At 48.8% G+C, this 13,720-nt stretch overlaps 1 protein-coding gene across 1 annotated transcript in view; it reads left to right on the top strand.

Moving 5' to 3' along the window:
* Nucleotides 1–964: 964 nt before the first annotated feature.
* LOC145864095 (syntaxin-binding protein 5-like) overlaps nucleotides 965–13,720 on the top strand; it is a 35,149-nt gene continuing 22,393 nt past the window's right edge. Inside the window, exon 1 of the mRNA XM_082969243.1 lies at nucleotides 965–1,854. Coding sequence (XP_082825369.1) covers nucleotides 1,702–1,854 — 153 coding nt within the window. The 5' untranslated portion in view covers nucleotides 965–1,701. The remainder of the gene's footprint in view (nucleotides 1,855–13,720) is intronic.

Below are 13,720 nucleotides of genomic sequence, written 5' to 3'. Positions count from 1 at the left end.
GCCTGTCTGTTCTTATCAAACTGTAGATGCGGTCCTGCTTGCCCACTAGGCCAGAATTCAGGTAGGCAGGCCACTGCCAAAACGTGTCATAAATGCACCCACAAATAATGTCGCATATCTTACCATAACAGTACAATTCTAGAGGCCTAAGGGGGGTGGGAAATAAGACTAATGTGCATATTAGATACTTTAAAATAAATTATGCAGTGCAACACCGGAGACATGGGAAGAGAGTTGCAGCCTTATGTCTATCAGAACAGAGAGATGAAGAGAGATACAGGCACACACACACACGTTTGTCTCTCTCTCTCTCACCATAGAAACGAGCACACCTTGGTCTCAAAACCTACAAAGTTACGCAAACATAATCTCCGCTCCCAGCGCACGAATCAATTCTCAGAATATCAATCTCAGGCTGAAGAAATGCATTTTCACGTTATGGGAGATCTCTCTCTGATTTTCTGATCCCTGTTGATGGAATTTTTACGTTGCAAACAGTCGAAAAGTATTGTTCATTAGATGTATGCTAACGGATCCGAGGAAAACGGGCATAGGTTCCGGAAAGCATGCGTCCAAAACTGAGAGGATCCTGTTTAATTGAGCATAAGGCTCAGTTAAAGCACTTCTCGTATTGCTAAACAAGCAACAACCTTAGACTACCACCTTAGTGTTTTCCCCATCCACATTTACTGAGAGTCAAGTTTGGTTTCCCATGTGTGGAAACCACATGAATATGAATAGGCTATTCACACAAACGCACGTTTTTAAGATAGGGCGGTTCCACAAACCAGCAGGCAAAGTTTATTATTTCCCCGTTGTTTTTATTCAACATACCATTCAGTACGTATTGGCTGAGAACCGTAATCCAATCGCTTCCGAGCAAGGGCGGGGAGATGAAGGAAAGCAAGAGGCGGGGTCGGAGTAAAGTTTTCCAGTACCACGGACAGGGCTAGACTGCAGGGAATCAAGGCTGGGAGGAGAGGGCTGTCAACAACCGCGACAAATCGTCAAGACTACTTCATTTGACCTGATTCCACTTTCCTTAACCTGTTCCTCTTCTTGGTTCGTGCGATGGTTGACTTTATTTTCTAGTTTTGATGGCAAGAGAGTGGAAGCGACCTGCATTGTCTCTCTGCGTAGATCTGCCTCACTCTCCATTCTGCCAAAACAGTGCGATTTTTGTTTGAAGCATTGTTTAGGTAGTGTATCGGTAACGGTTTGATCATTTAGCTGGTTATCTATATAGTTAGTCGCTCATAATAGCTGCAGTTATTAGATTTTAATTTTGTAGTTTATCTTTTGCCGTCATGCTTTATTGTAACGCGGTTATAGCAGGCTAAAGAAACATGAAGTTTCTTAGGTGAAATCCTTGCTGTGGCATGCTCTGATGCGCAATAGACCTCCATTAGCAATTGGCTAGTCTCTTTTACCAATACGTATCCCCATCAAACCAAGATAAACAATTTTGTGGACGGAAGTCTAAGTGCACGATGAGGTCCCTCCAGGACTTTTTGAATTGCACTTAAAAAGGAGAGCGAAGGCGAGACAGAGAGAGGGGCTTCAGGAAGCGACGCCTGCCAACCCTTAAAAACACCAAACATACTCGCCTCATCTTAGCCTTTGAAAAGAAGAAAACTCTTGATTAGGTTGCTAGAATATTTTTGATATAGACGTTCTGATTTCTCAGTAAACTAAAGGAAGATGAAGAAGTTTCGGAAGGTACTGGATGGCCTGTCCTCCTCTCAGGGGGCTGTCGCGTCCCCGTCATGCAGCAGTGCAGCTGGTACACCGCCCACTCCCCAGGATATCCATGTCCATGAGACGCTAGTCTCGGAGAACTTTCACATATGCAAGGTGAGTAGTGTGTGTGTGTGTGTGTGTGTGTGTGTGTGTGTGTGTGTGTGTGTGTGTGTGTGTGTGTGCCTAGTTTTCCCCCTGTCATATTTCTTAAATGGACCGATGATGGTGTATAAAACCATCACAACTAAAGGCTATCCTTCCCATCAGCATTGTAACAAGGGCCAGATGAATGCATGCTGACTAGTGGTTACCATATCGGTAAGACCAACAGTGGTAGTGAAATGTTAACGCAGGCCTACTCCTGCATTGATTTTTGGGGGGATGGAGTAGGTTATATGTTTGTTGTGTGGAATCGAGTAGCCAACAGAACCTAGCAGATTGCGCAGATTGACTGCCATGTTGTCAGGTCTTCTGGATGCTACTCAGTCCAAGGTTCTCATCTTAAACCAGCTGCCTGCATCGGAGCATCTCATCTTAGACATTCTGCCTGCATCGGAACATCTCATCTTAGACATTCTGCCTGCGTCTGAGCTTCTCATTTTAGACATTCTGCCTGCATCTGAGCATCTCATCTTAGACATTCTGCCTGCGTCTGAGCTTCTCATTTTAGACATTCTGCCTGCATCTGAGCATCTCATCTTAGACATTCTGCCTGCGTCTGAGCTTCTCATCTTAAAGACTCTGCCTGCATCTGAGCATCTCATCTTAGACATTCTGCCTGCGTCTGAGCTTCTCATCTTAGACATTCTGCCTGCATCTGAGCATCTCATCTTAGACATTCTGCCTGCATCTGAGCTTCTCATCTTAGACATTCTGCCTGCATCTGAGCATCTCATCTTAGACATTCTGCCTGCGTCTGAGCTTCTCATCTTAAAGACTCTGCCTGCTTCTGAGCTTCTCATGTTAGACACTCTGCCTGCTTCGGAGCTTCTCATCTTAAACACTCTGCCTGCTTCTGAGCTTCTCATGTTAGACACTCTACCTGCTTCTGAGCTTCTCATCTTAGACACTCTGCCTGTGTCTAGCCCTCAAGTCCTAGACACGCTGCCTACAGTATATCTAACCCTCCACTCCTAGACACGCTGTCTACAGTATTTCTAACCCTCCACTCCTAGACACGCTGTCTACAGTATTTCTAACCCTCCACTCCTAGACATGCTGTCTACAGTATATCTAACCCTCCACTCCCAGACACGCTGTCTACAGTATTTCTAACCCTCCACTCCTAGACACGCTGTCTACAGTATTTCTAACCCTCCACTCCTAGACACGCTGTCTACAGTATTTCTAACCCTCCACTCCTAGACACGCTGTCTACAGTATTTCTAACCCTCCACTCCTAGACACGCTGTCTACAGTATTTCTAACCCTCCACTCCTAGACACACTGTCTACAGTATTTATAACCCTCCACTCCTAGACATGCTGTCTACAGTATATCTAACCCTCCACTCCCAGACACGCTGTCTACAGTATTTCTATCCCTCCACTCCTAGACAAACTGTCTACAGTATATCTAACACTCCACTCCTAGACACGCTGTCTACAGTATTTCTAACCCTCCACTCCTAGACACGCTGTCTACAGTATTTCTAACCCTCCACTCCTAGACACGCTGTCTACAGTATATCTAACCCTCCACTCCTAGACACGCTGTCTACAGTATATCTAACCCTCCACTCCTAGACACGCTGTCTACAGTATTTCTAACCCTCCACTCATAGACACGCTGTCTACAGTATTTCTAACCCTCCACTCCTAGACATGCTGTCTACAGTATACCTAACCCTCTACTCCTAGACACGCTGTCTACAGTATATCTAAACCTCCACTCCTAGACATGCTGTCTACAGTATATCTAACCCTCCACTCCCAGACACGCTGTCTACAGTATATCTAACCCTCCACTCCTAGACACGCTGTCTACAGTATACCTAACCCTCCACTCCTAGACACGCTGTCTACAGTATTTCTAACCCTCCACTCATAGACACGCTGTCTACAGTATTTCTAACCCTCCACTCCTAGACACGCTGTCTACAGTATATCTAACCCTCCACTCCTAGACACGCTGTCTACAGTATACCCAACCCTCCACTCCTAGACACACTGTCTACGGTATTTCTAACCCTCCACTCCTACACACGCTGTCTACAGTATATCTAACCCTCCACTCCTAGACACGCTGTCTACAGTATATCTAACCCTCCACTCCTAGACACGCTGTCTACAGTATATCTAGCCCTCCACTTCCTGGACTCAGTGTCTGACTGGTCCATATAACTCAGTCTGGTTGGTATTTTGTTGTGTGCTTAATCTAATAATAGATGGATACAACTTTTCAGCACTTCGATAGGAATGTGGCCAAGACACAGGCTCTCTCACTTGACACTAGATTTTCAGTGGTGTAGGCCTGTATGTCCTATGCTGTGTCTTATCACAGGGGTGGACTGCCAGATGGGCTGCTGGGCCTGTCTAACTTTAAAAAAAAAAATGTGTTGCGCAAAATTATAATTATCTGGCTAATAATGAGGGGCCTAATGGGAAAAAAAATATGTGCCTTATAAATAATGGCACCACAGGTGGTTGTATCTGTGCACAGCTGGCTGCTCATTGACTTATCGCCGTCAGGCAATGGTGTGGAGGGGGTTAGGTAGCCTAGAGGTATTATCGCCGTCAGGCCATGGTGTGGAGGGGGTTAGGTAGCCTAGAGGTATTATCACCATCAGGCCATGGTGTGGAGGGGGTTAGGTAGCCTAGAGGTATTATCACCATCAGGCCATGGTGTGGAGGGGGTTAGGTAGCCTAGAGGTATTATCACCATCAGGCCATGGTGTGGAGGGGAGGGGGTTAGGTAGCCTAGAGGTATTATCGCCATCAGGCCATGGTGTGGAGGGGAGGGGGTTAGGTAGCCTAGAGGTATTATCACCATCAGGCCATGGTGTGGAGGGGAGGGGGTTAGGTAGCCTAGAGGTATTATCACCATCAGGCCATGGTGTGGAGGGGAGGGGGTTAGGTAGCCTAGAGGTATTATCGCCATCAGGCCATGGTGTGGAGGGGAGGGGGTTAGGTAGCCTAGAGGTATTATCACCATCAGGCCATGGTGTGGAGGGGAGGGGGTTAGGTAGCCTAGAGGTATTATCGCCATCAGGTCATGGTGTGGAGGGGAGGGGGTTAGGTAGCCTAGAGGTATTATCACCATCAGGCCATGGTGTGGAGGGGAGGGGGTTAGGTAGCCTAGAGGTATTATCACCATCAGGCCATGGTGTGGAGGGGAGGGGGTTAGGTAGCCTAGAGGTATTATCGCCATCAGGCCATGGTGTGGAGGGGAGGGGGTTAGGTAGCCTAGAGGTATTATCACCATCAGGCCATGGTGTGGAGGGGAGGGGGTTAGGTAGCCTAGAGGTATTATCACCATCATGCCATGGTGTGGAGGGGAGGGGGTTAGGTAGCCTAGAGGTATTATCACCATCAGGCCATGGTGTGGAGGGGAGGGGGTTAGGTAGCCTAGAGGTATTATCGCCATCAGGCCATGGTGTGGAGGGGAGGGGGTTAGGTAGCCTAGAGGTATTATCGCCATCAGGCCATGGTGTGGAGGGGAGGGGGTTAGGTAGCCTAGAGGTATTATCACCATCAGGTCATGGTGTGGAGGGGAGGGGGTTAGGTAGCCTAGAGGTATTATCACCATCAGGCCATGGTGTGGAGGGGAGGGGGTTAGGTAGCCTAGAGGTATTATCGCCATCAGGCCATGGTGTGGAGGGGAGGGGGTTAGGTAGCCTAGAGGTATTATCACCATCAGGCCATGGTGTGGAGGGGAGGGGGTTAGGTAGCCTAGAGGTATTATCACCATCAGGCCATGGTGTGGAGGGGAGGGGGTTAGGTAGCCTAGAGGTATTATCACCATCAGGCCATGGTGTGGAGGGGAGGGGGTTAGGTAGCCTAGAGGTATTATCGCCATCAGGCCATGGTGTGGAGGGGAGGGGGTTAGGTAGCCTAGAGGTATTATCACCATCAGGTCATGGTGTGGAGGGGGTTAGGTAGCCTAGAGGTATTATCACCATCAGGCCATGGTGTGGAGGGGGTTAGGTAGCCTAGAGGTATTATCACCATCAGGCCATGGTGTGGAGGGGAGGGGGTTAGGTAGCCTAGAGGTATTATCACCATCAGGTCATGGTGTGGAGGGGAGGGGGTTAGGTAGCCTAGAGGTATTATCGCCATCAGGTCATGGTGTGGAGGGGAGGGGGTTAGGTAGCCTAGAGGTATTATCACCATCAGGTCATGGTGTGGAGGGGAGGGGGTTAGGTAGCCTAGAGGTATTATCACCATCAGGTCATGGTGTGGAGGGGAGGGGGTTAGGTAGCCTAGAGGTATTATCACCATCAGGCCATGGTGTGGAGGGGAGGGGGTTAGGTAGCCTAGAGGTATTATCACCATCAGGCCATGGTGTGGAGGGGAGGGGGTTAGGTAGCCTAGAGGTATTATCACCATCAGGTCATGGTGTGGAGGGGAGGGGGTTAGGTAGCCTAGAGGTATTATCGCCGTCAGGCCATGGTGTGGAGGGGGTTAGGTAGCCTAGAGGTATTATCACCATCAGGCCATGGTGTGGAGGGGAGGGGGTTAGGTAGCCTAGAGGTATTATCACCATCAGGCCATGGTGTGGAGGGGAGGGGGTTAGGTAGCCTAGAGGTATTATCACCATCAGGCCATTGTGTGGAGGGGAGGGGGTTAGGTAGCCTAGAGGTATTATCACCATCAGGCCATGGTGTGGAGGGGAGGGGGTTAGGTAGCCTAGAGGTATTATCACCATCAGGCCATGGTGTGGAGGGGAGGGGGTTAGGTAGCCTAGAGGTATTATCACCGTCAGGCCATGGTGTGGAGGGGGTTAGGTAGCCTAGAGGTATTATCACCATCAGGCCATGGTGTGGAGGGGGTTAGGTAGCCTAGAGGTATTATCACCATCAGGCCATGGTGTGGAGGGGGTTAGGTAGCCTAGAGGTATTATCACCATCAGGTCATGGTGTGGAGGGGGTTAGGTAGCCTAGAGGTATTATCACCATCAGGCCATGGTGTGGAGGGGGTTAGGTAGCCTAGAGGTATTATCACCATCAGGCCATGGTGTGGAGGGGAGGGGGTTAGGTAGCCTAGAGGTATTATCGCCATCAGGCCATGGTGTGGAGGGGAGGGGGTTAGGTAGCCTAGAGGTATTATCACCATCAGGCCATGGTGTGGAGGGGAGGGGGTTAGGTAGCCTAGAGGTATTATCACCATCAGGTCATGGTGTGGAGGGGAGGGGGTTAGGTAGCCTAGAGGTATTATCGCCGTCAGGCCATGGTGTGGAGGGGGTTAGGTAGCCTAGAGGTATTATCACCATCAGGCCATGGTGTGGAGGGGAGGGGGTTAGGTAGCCTAGAGGTATTATCGCCATCAGGCCATGGTGTGGAGGGGAGGGGGTTAGGTGGCCTAGAGGTATTATCACCATCAGGCCATGGTGTGGAGGGGAGGGGGTTAGGTAGCCTAGAGGTTTTATCACCATCAGGCCATGGTGTGGAGGGGAGGGGGTTAGGTAGCCTAGAGGTATTATCACCATCAGGCCATGGTGTGGAGGGGAGGGGGTTAGGTAGCCTAGAGGTATTATCACCATCAGGTCATGGTGTGGAGGGGAGGGGGTTACGTAGCCTAGAGGTATTATCACCATCAGGCCATGGTGTGGAGGGGAGGGGGTTAGGTAGCCTAGAGGTATTATCGCCATCAGGCCATGGTGTGGAGGGGAGGGGGTTAGGTAGCCTAGAGGTATTATCACCATCAGGCCATGGTGTGGAGGGGAGGGGGTTAGGTAGCCTAGAGGTATTATCACCATCAGGCCATGGTGTGGAGGGGAGGGGGTTAGGTAGCCTAGAGGTATTATCACCATCAGGTCATGGTGTGGAGGGGAGGGGGTTAGGTAGCCTAGAGGTATTATCGCCATCAGGCCATGGTGTGGAGGGGAGGGGGTTAGGTAGCCTAGAGGTATTATCACCATCAGGTCATGGTGTGGAGGGGAGGGGGTTAGGTAGCCTAGAGGTATTATCACCATCAGGCCATGGTGTGGAGGGGAGGGGTTGAGGTAGCCTAGAGGTATTATCGCCATCAGGCCATGGTGTGGAGGGGAGGGGGTTAGGTAGCCTAGAGGTATTATCACCATCAGGCCATGGTGTGGAGGGGAGGGGGTTAGGTAGCCTAGAGGTATTATCACCATCAGGCCATGGTGTGGAGGGGAGGGGGTTAGGTAGCCTAGAGGTATTATCACCATCAGGCCATGGTGTGGAGGGGAGGGGGTTAGGTAGCCTAGAGGTATTATCACCATCAGGTCATGGTGTGGAGGGGAGGGGGTTAGGTAGCCTAGAGGTATTATCACCATCAGGCCATGGTGTGGAGGGGAGGGGGTTAGGTAGCCTAGAGGTATTATCACCATCAGGCCATGGTGTGGAGGGGAGGGGGTTAGGTAGCCTAGAGGTATTATCACCATCAGGTCATGGTGTGGAGGGGAGGGGGTTAGGTAGCCTAGAGGTATTATCACCATCAGGTCATGGTGTGGAGGGGAGGGGGTTAGGTAGCCTAGAGGTATTATCACCATCAGGTCATGGTGTGGAGGGGAGGGGGTTAGGTAGCCTAGAGGTATTATCACCATCAGGCCATGGTGTGGAGGGGAGGGGGTTAGGTAGCCTAGAGGTATTATCACCATCAGGCCATGGTGTGGAGGGGAGGGGGTTAGGTAGCCTAGAGGTATTATCACCATCAGGTCATGGTGTGGAGGGGAGGGGGTTAGGTAGCCTAGAGGTATTATCACCATCAGGTCATGGTGTGGAGGGGAGGGGGTTAGGTAGCCTAGAGGTATTATCACCATCAGGTCATGGTGTGGAGGGGAGGGGGTTAGGTAGCCTAGAGGTATTATCACCATCAGGCCATGGTGTGGAGGGGAGGGGGTTAGGTAGCCTAGAGGTATTATCACCATCAGGCCATGGTGTGGAGGGGAGGGGGTTAGGTAGCCTAGAGGTATTATCACCATCAGGCCATGGTGTGGAGGGCAGGTAGCCTAGTGCTAATATCGCCGTCATGCCATGGTATTGAGGGGAGTTAGCCTAGCGCTATTATTACTGTCATGCCATGGTGTGGAGGGGAGGGGGTTAGGTAGCCTAGAGGTATTATCACCATCAGGCCATGGTGTGGAGGGGAGGGGGTTAGGTAGCCTAGAGGTATTATCACCATCAGGCCATGGTGTGGAGGGGGTTAGGTAGCCAAGAGGTATTATCACCATCAGGCCATGGTGTGGAGGGGGTTAGGTAGCCTAGAGGTATTATCACCATCAGGCCATGGTGTGGAGGGGGTTAGGTAGCCAAGAGGTATTATCACCATCAGGCCATGGTGTGGAGGGGGTTAGGTAGCCTAGAGGTATTATCACCATCAGGCCATGGTGTGGAGGGGGTTAGGTAGCCTAGAGGTATTATCACCATCAGGCCATGGTGTGGAGGGGAGGGGCTTAGGTAGCCTAGAGGTATTATCACCGTTAGGCCATGGTGTGGAGGGGAGGGGGTTAGGTAGCCTAGAGGTATTATCACCATCAGGCCATGGTGTGGAGGGGGTTAGGTAGCCTAGAGGTATTATCACCATCAGGCCATGGTGTGGAGGGGAGGGGGTTAGGTAGCCTAGAGGTATTATCACCATCAGGCCATGGTGTGGAGGGGGTTAGGTAGCCTAGAGGTATTATCACCATCAGGCCATGGTGTGGAGGGGGTTAGGTAGCCTAGAGGTATTATCACCATCAGGTCATGGTGTGGAGGGGGTTAGGTAGCCTAGAGGTATTATCACCATCAGGCCATGGTGTGGAGGGGAGGGGGTTAGGTAGCCTAGAGGTATTATCACCATCAGGCCATGGTGTGGAGGGGGTTAGGTAGCCTAGAGGTATTATCACCATCAGGCCATGGTGTGGAGGGGAGGGGGTTAGGTAGCCTAGAGGTATTATCACCATCAGGCCATGGTGTGGAGGGGAGGGGGTTAGGTAGCCTAGAGGTATTATCACCATCAGGCCATGGTGTGGAGGGGAATTAGCCTAGCACTATTATTACCGTCATGCCATGGTATGGAGGAGAGTTAGCCTAGTGCTATTATTACTGTCATGCCATGGTGTGGAGGGGAGTTAGCCTAGCGCTATTATTACCGTCATGCCAAGGTATTGAGGGGAGTTAGCCTAGCGCTATTATTACTGTCATGCCATGGTGTGGAGGGGAGTTAGCCTAGCACTATTATTACTGTCATGCCATGGTGTGGAGGGGAGTTAGCCTAGCGCTATTATTACTGTCATGCCATGGTGTGGAGGGGAGTTAGCCTAGCGCTATTATTACTGTCATGGTGTGGAGGGGAGTTAGCCTAGCGCTATTATTACTGTCATGCCATGGTGTGGAGGGGAGTTAGCCTAGCGCTATTATTACTGTCATGCCATGGTATGGAGGTGAGGGGTGGCAGATAGCATCGGACCATGGTGTGAAGAGGAATTTTCCCTCTCCTTCTTCCACAGACAGTGCTCTAGTGTCGGAGAATCTATGACATATCTATGACATATATATATATATATATATATATATATACCCATAAAAAGTCAGCGGGCGAACAGAGAGACCCTGCGGTGTTATTGGGCTGATGTGATTGTCGTGGCACTATTTATAGAAATATGCCCCGCCCATTGCAGCCCAGCTGATGTATTTGGAGCTGACTGCAGCGATTATTCCTTGCCCTGAAGAGAGGGGAATTTTGGATCCCACCGTAAATAATTAATTGAGGAGCGAGAAAGACCGTTATTGCAATAACATAGTAGCTCAAGCAGAGGGAAAAGTATGGGGGGGAAAAAAATCGTTTTTAATGATGGAAGATAAGGAGGGGCAGGCAGTTGACTGCCAAGCCGAGGTGAAGGATGCTGAAGGGAGCATCTGAGGACTGACACTGGAGAAAGTTCTGGAAAGAATCATGTGTTGTGCAAGGCAAGGCCCTGTAGATATGATACATTCTGATGGTGGCCTGTACTTATTAGAATTCCCAGTGGTGTAAAGTACTTAACTAAAAATACTTTAAAGTACTACTTAACCCTAAATTATATTTTTTCAACTTGAAATGTGATGACTTTTCCTAGACTGACCCCAACATTAGATAAAGTGAAACATCACCTTTGTTCATATTTCCATGAAAGCTGTACACCACCAGAGTACAAATATTGTCTTAGGGTCATTTTTGACCCGGCAGTTACAAAATAATTTATACACCACAAAAACCACACAAGCGCACACACACAATGAGAAATTGAGATTGTGTGCTACTGATTGAACTCAGACAAAACATGCACTTTTGTGTGCATGTACAGCATCTCCCCTCCACGACCCCACACATGACTCAAGTTCACAGAAAAAATAAACAAAATTTCAGACGAAAAAACATTTCTTTAAAGCATTGTTTACTAATGGGGAATGCAGTCAGAGGCTATAAAGGTGCTGCAGATGACAGTCCCCCCCAGCTCTCTCTTTGCTGAAGCCATAAGTGCACGTTTCAGTGCCTAACTGTCACAAAAAGAGCCGTGTTGAATAGACCAAACTGCAGCGGGATGCTCATGTTTTAATTCAAAAAAGGAGTAACGCATCCACTGGAAAACAATATACACGACAGGAACAGTTTTGCAGGCACACAACACGCAGTGCAAAAACAACTACCCACGAAAACCAAACAAACACACACCTACTTATGGGACTCCCAATCAGAGGCAACTAGAAACACCTGCCTCCAATTGAGAGTCCAGCACCCAAAACTACACATAGAAAAACAAACCTAGAACCTATACCAAACTAATACACCCCACTACACCACACACAAAACCCCATAATACAAAACAAATATACCTCTGCCACGTCCTGACCAAATATAATAGAAATAATACCTAAATATTGGTCAGGACGTGACACTAACAGGCCGTAGATAAGATGTTTCAGATGTCCAGGAGGAACAAGAGAACAATGATTTAGAAAAGGAAGAGGTATCTGAAGAAGATGGGGAAGAGTTCAACCCAGAGCACAATGCATCATCTTCAGATGAAGAAGAAATCCCCCAAGCTGAAAACAAGACATTTTTGTCAAAGAACAGCAATATAACACAGTCCTTGTCACCATATGACAATCAGGGCAGGATGTCAGCACAAAATGTCATAAGGATGACCCCAGGGCCCACAAGACATGCAGTTGCCCATGCCCAGGACAACGCCTCAACATTCTACATGTTCATCACACCAGCCATCGAAAAAAAATCCATCTAATTTATTTATAAATCCCTTCTTACATCAGCTGATGTCACAAAGTGCTGTACAGAAACCCAGCCTAAAACCCCAATTAGCAAGCAATGCAGGTGTTACGAACCCCTTTGGCCCTGCAGTCTCGGGGGGATGGAAACGAGACCCGTAACATACCTCATGCAAATCACCCCAGTGAAAAAGTAACAGTGAGAATTAAAAAACCACAGACAACCTAAATCTTCCGTCAAACACTTCAGGTTTATTTTAAACACACGGTAATGGGGTGTGGGAAAAAGGGGCTGAGCTGGACCCAAGGAAAGAAATAATAAATATCCAAACAAACCCCTAAGCTAGTCTAGCCTGCTTTAAGAACAGCTAGCTAACAAACCAAAAATGCAGTGGGTGGTCCGCCCAGTTCTAACTAGGGGATTTAGACACTGTTTTCCTACGGGTAATGTAGGCCCATGGGCGACTTGGCTGGTTATCCCCTTTTCCCACCAACAAACAGTCATACGCCATAGCAATACAATACTCACAGGATAACGGACAAAGTGACATGTAGGTGCAAAAACAAAAGAGAGATCTCCAGAGAGAACTGATTGGGGTACTTTTAAACCAAGGGAAAGGAGATGTGATTGGGTAAGGGAAAAGGAGCAGGTGTGTCTTCAGTGGCGACTGATTGGTGACTGATGAGTGACACCTGTGACTAGGGCAGAAGGAGAGAAAACAAATACACACACAGGATACCTTTATCCGTAACAGCAGGTTTAGATCCACGGTGGCTTGGAAAAACTCCCTAGAAAGGCCGGAACCTAGGAAGAAACCTACAGGGGAACCAGGCTATGAGGGGTGGCCAGAAATCATCCTGGAGATGATACATTTGGAGGGTTTCTGTAAATATGGAGAAGGATGGATGAGAAAAGGATGAGATTGACCTGCGTGCCTACATAGGGCTGCTAATCTTAGCAGTTGTGTATAGGTCCTGAGGCGAGGCCACATGTAGTCTCTGGGATACAGAGAGTGGAAGGGTGATTTTCCGTGCCGCGATGCCACAGAAAGTCTTTCACACTTTCTTAAGAATGCTACAATTTGATAACCATGAGTCAAGACCTGCAAGATGTGTGAGAGACAAACTGGCGGCCATAAGAGAGGTCTGGGAGAAGTGGGTGGAGCGTCTGCCGTACCTCTACAACCCTGGGCCTGAAGTAACAGTGGATGAGCAACTGGTTCCATTCAGAGGTACATTTTTATTTTCATATCTGTAATGCAAGTGATTTTCACTGTTCATTGTATTATGTATGGCTGTAATATCATTGATTTATGTGATTTGTTTTCTGTGACACTGATACTAATTACTGATAGTAATCTCTTTTGTTAAAAGGTCGCTGGCCTTTAGGGCAGTATATGCCCAAACAAGCCAGCAAAGTATGGCATCAAGATATGGGTGGCTTGTGATGCACAATCCAGCTACGCTTGGAAGATGCAAGTCTACACAGGGAAGCTGACCAGTGGAGGCCTGGAGAAGAACCAGGGGATGTGGGTTGTGCTTGATGTGACCGATGGACTGAGGGGGCACAATGCCACGTGTGACAATTTCTTCACCTCTTATGGACTCAGC

This window comes from Salmo salar, chromosome 25 (genome assembly GCF_965601325.2).
Source record: "Salmo salar chromosome 25, fSalSal1, whole genome shotgun sequence".
NCBI classification, from domain to species: domain Eukaryota; kingdom Metazoa; phylum Chordata; class Actinopteri; order Salmoniformes; family Salmonidae; genus Salmo; species Salmo salar.
This window is presented reverse-complemented; position numbering and strand designations above follow the sequence as displayed.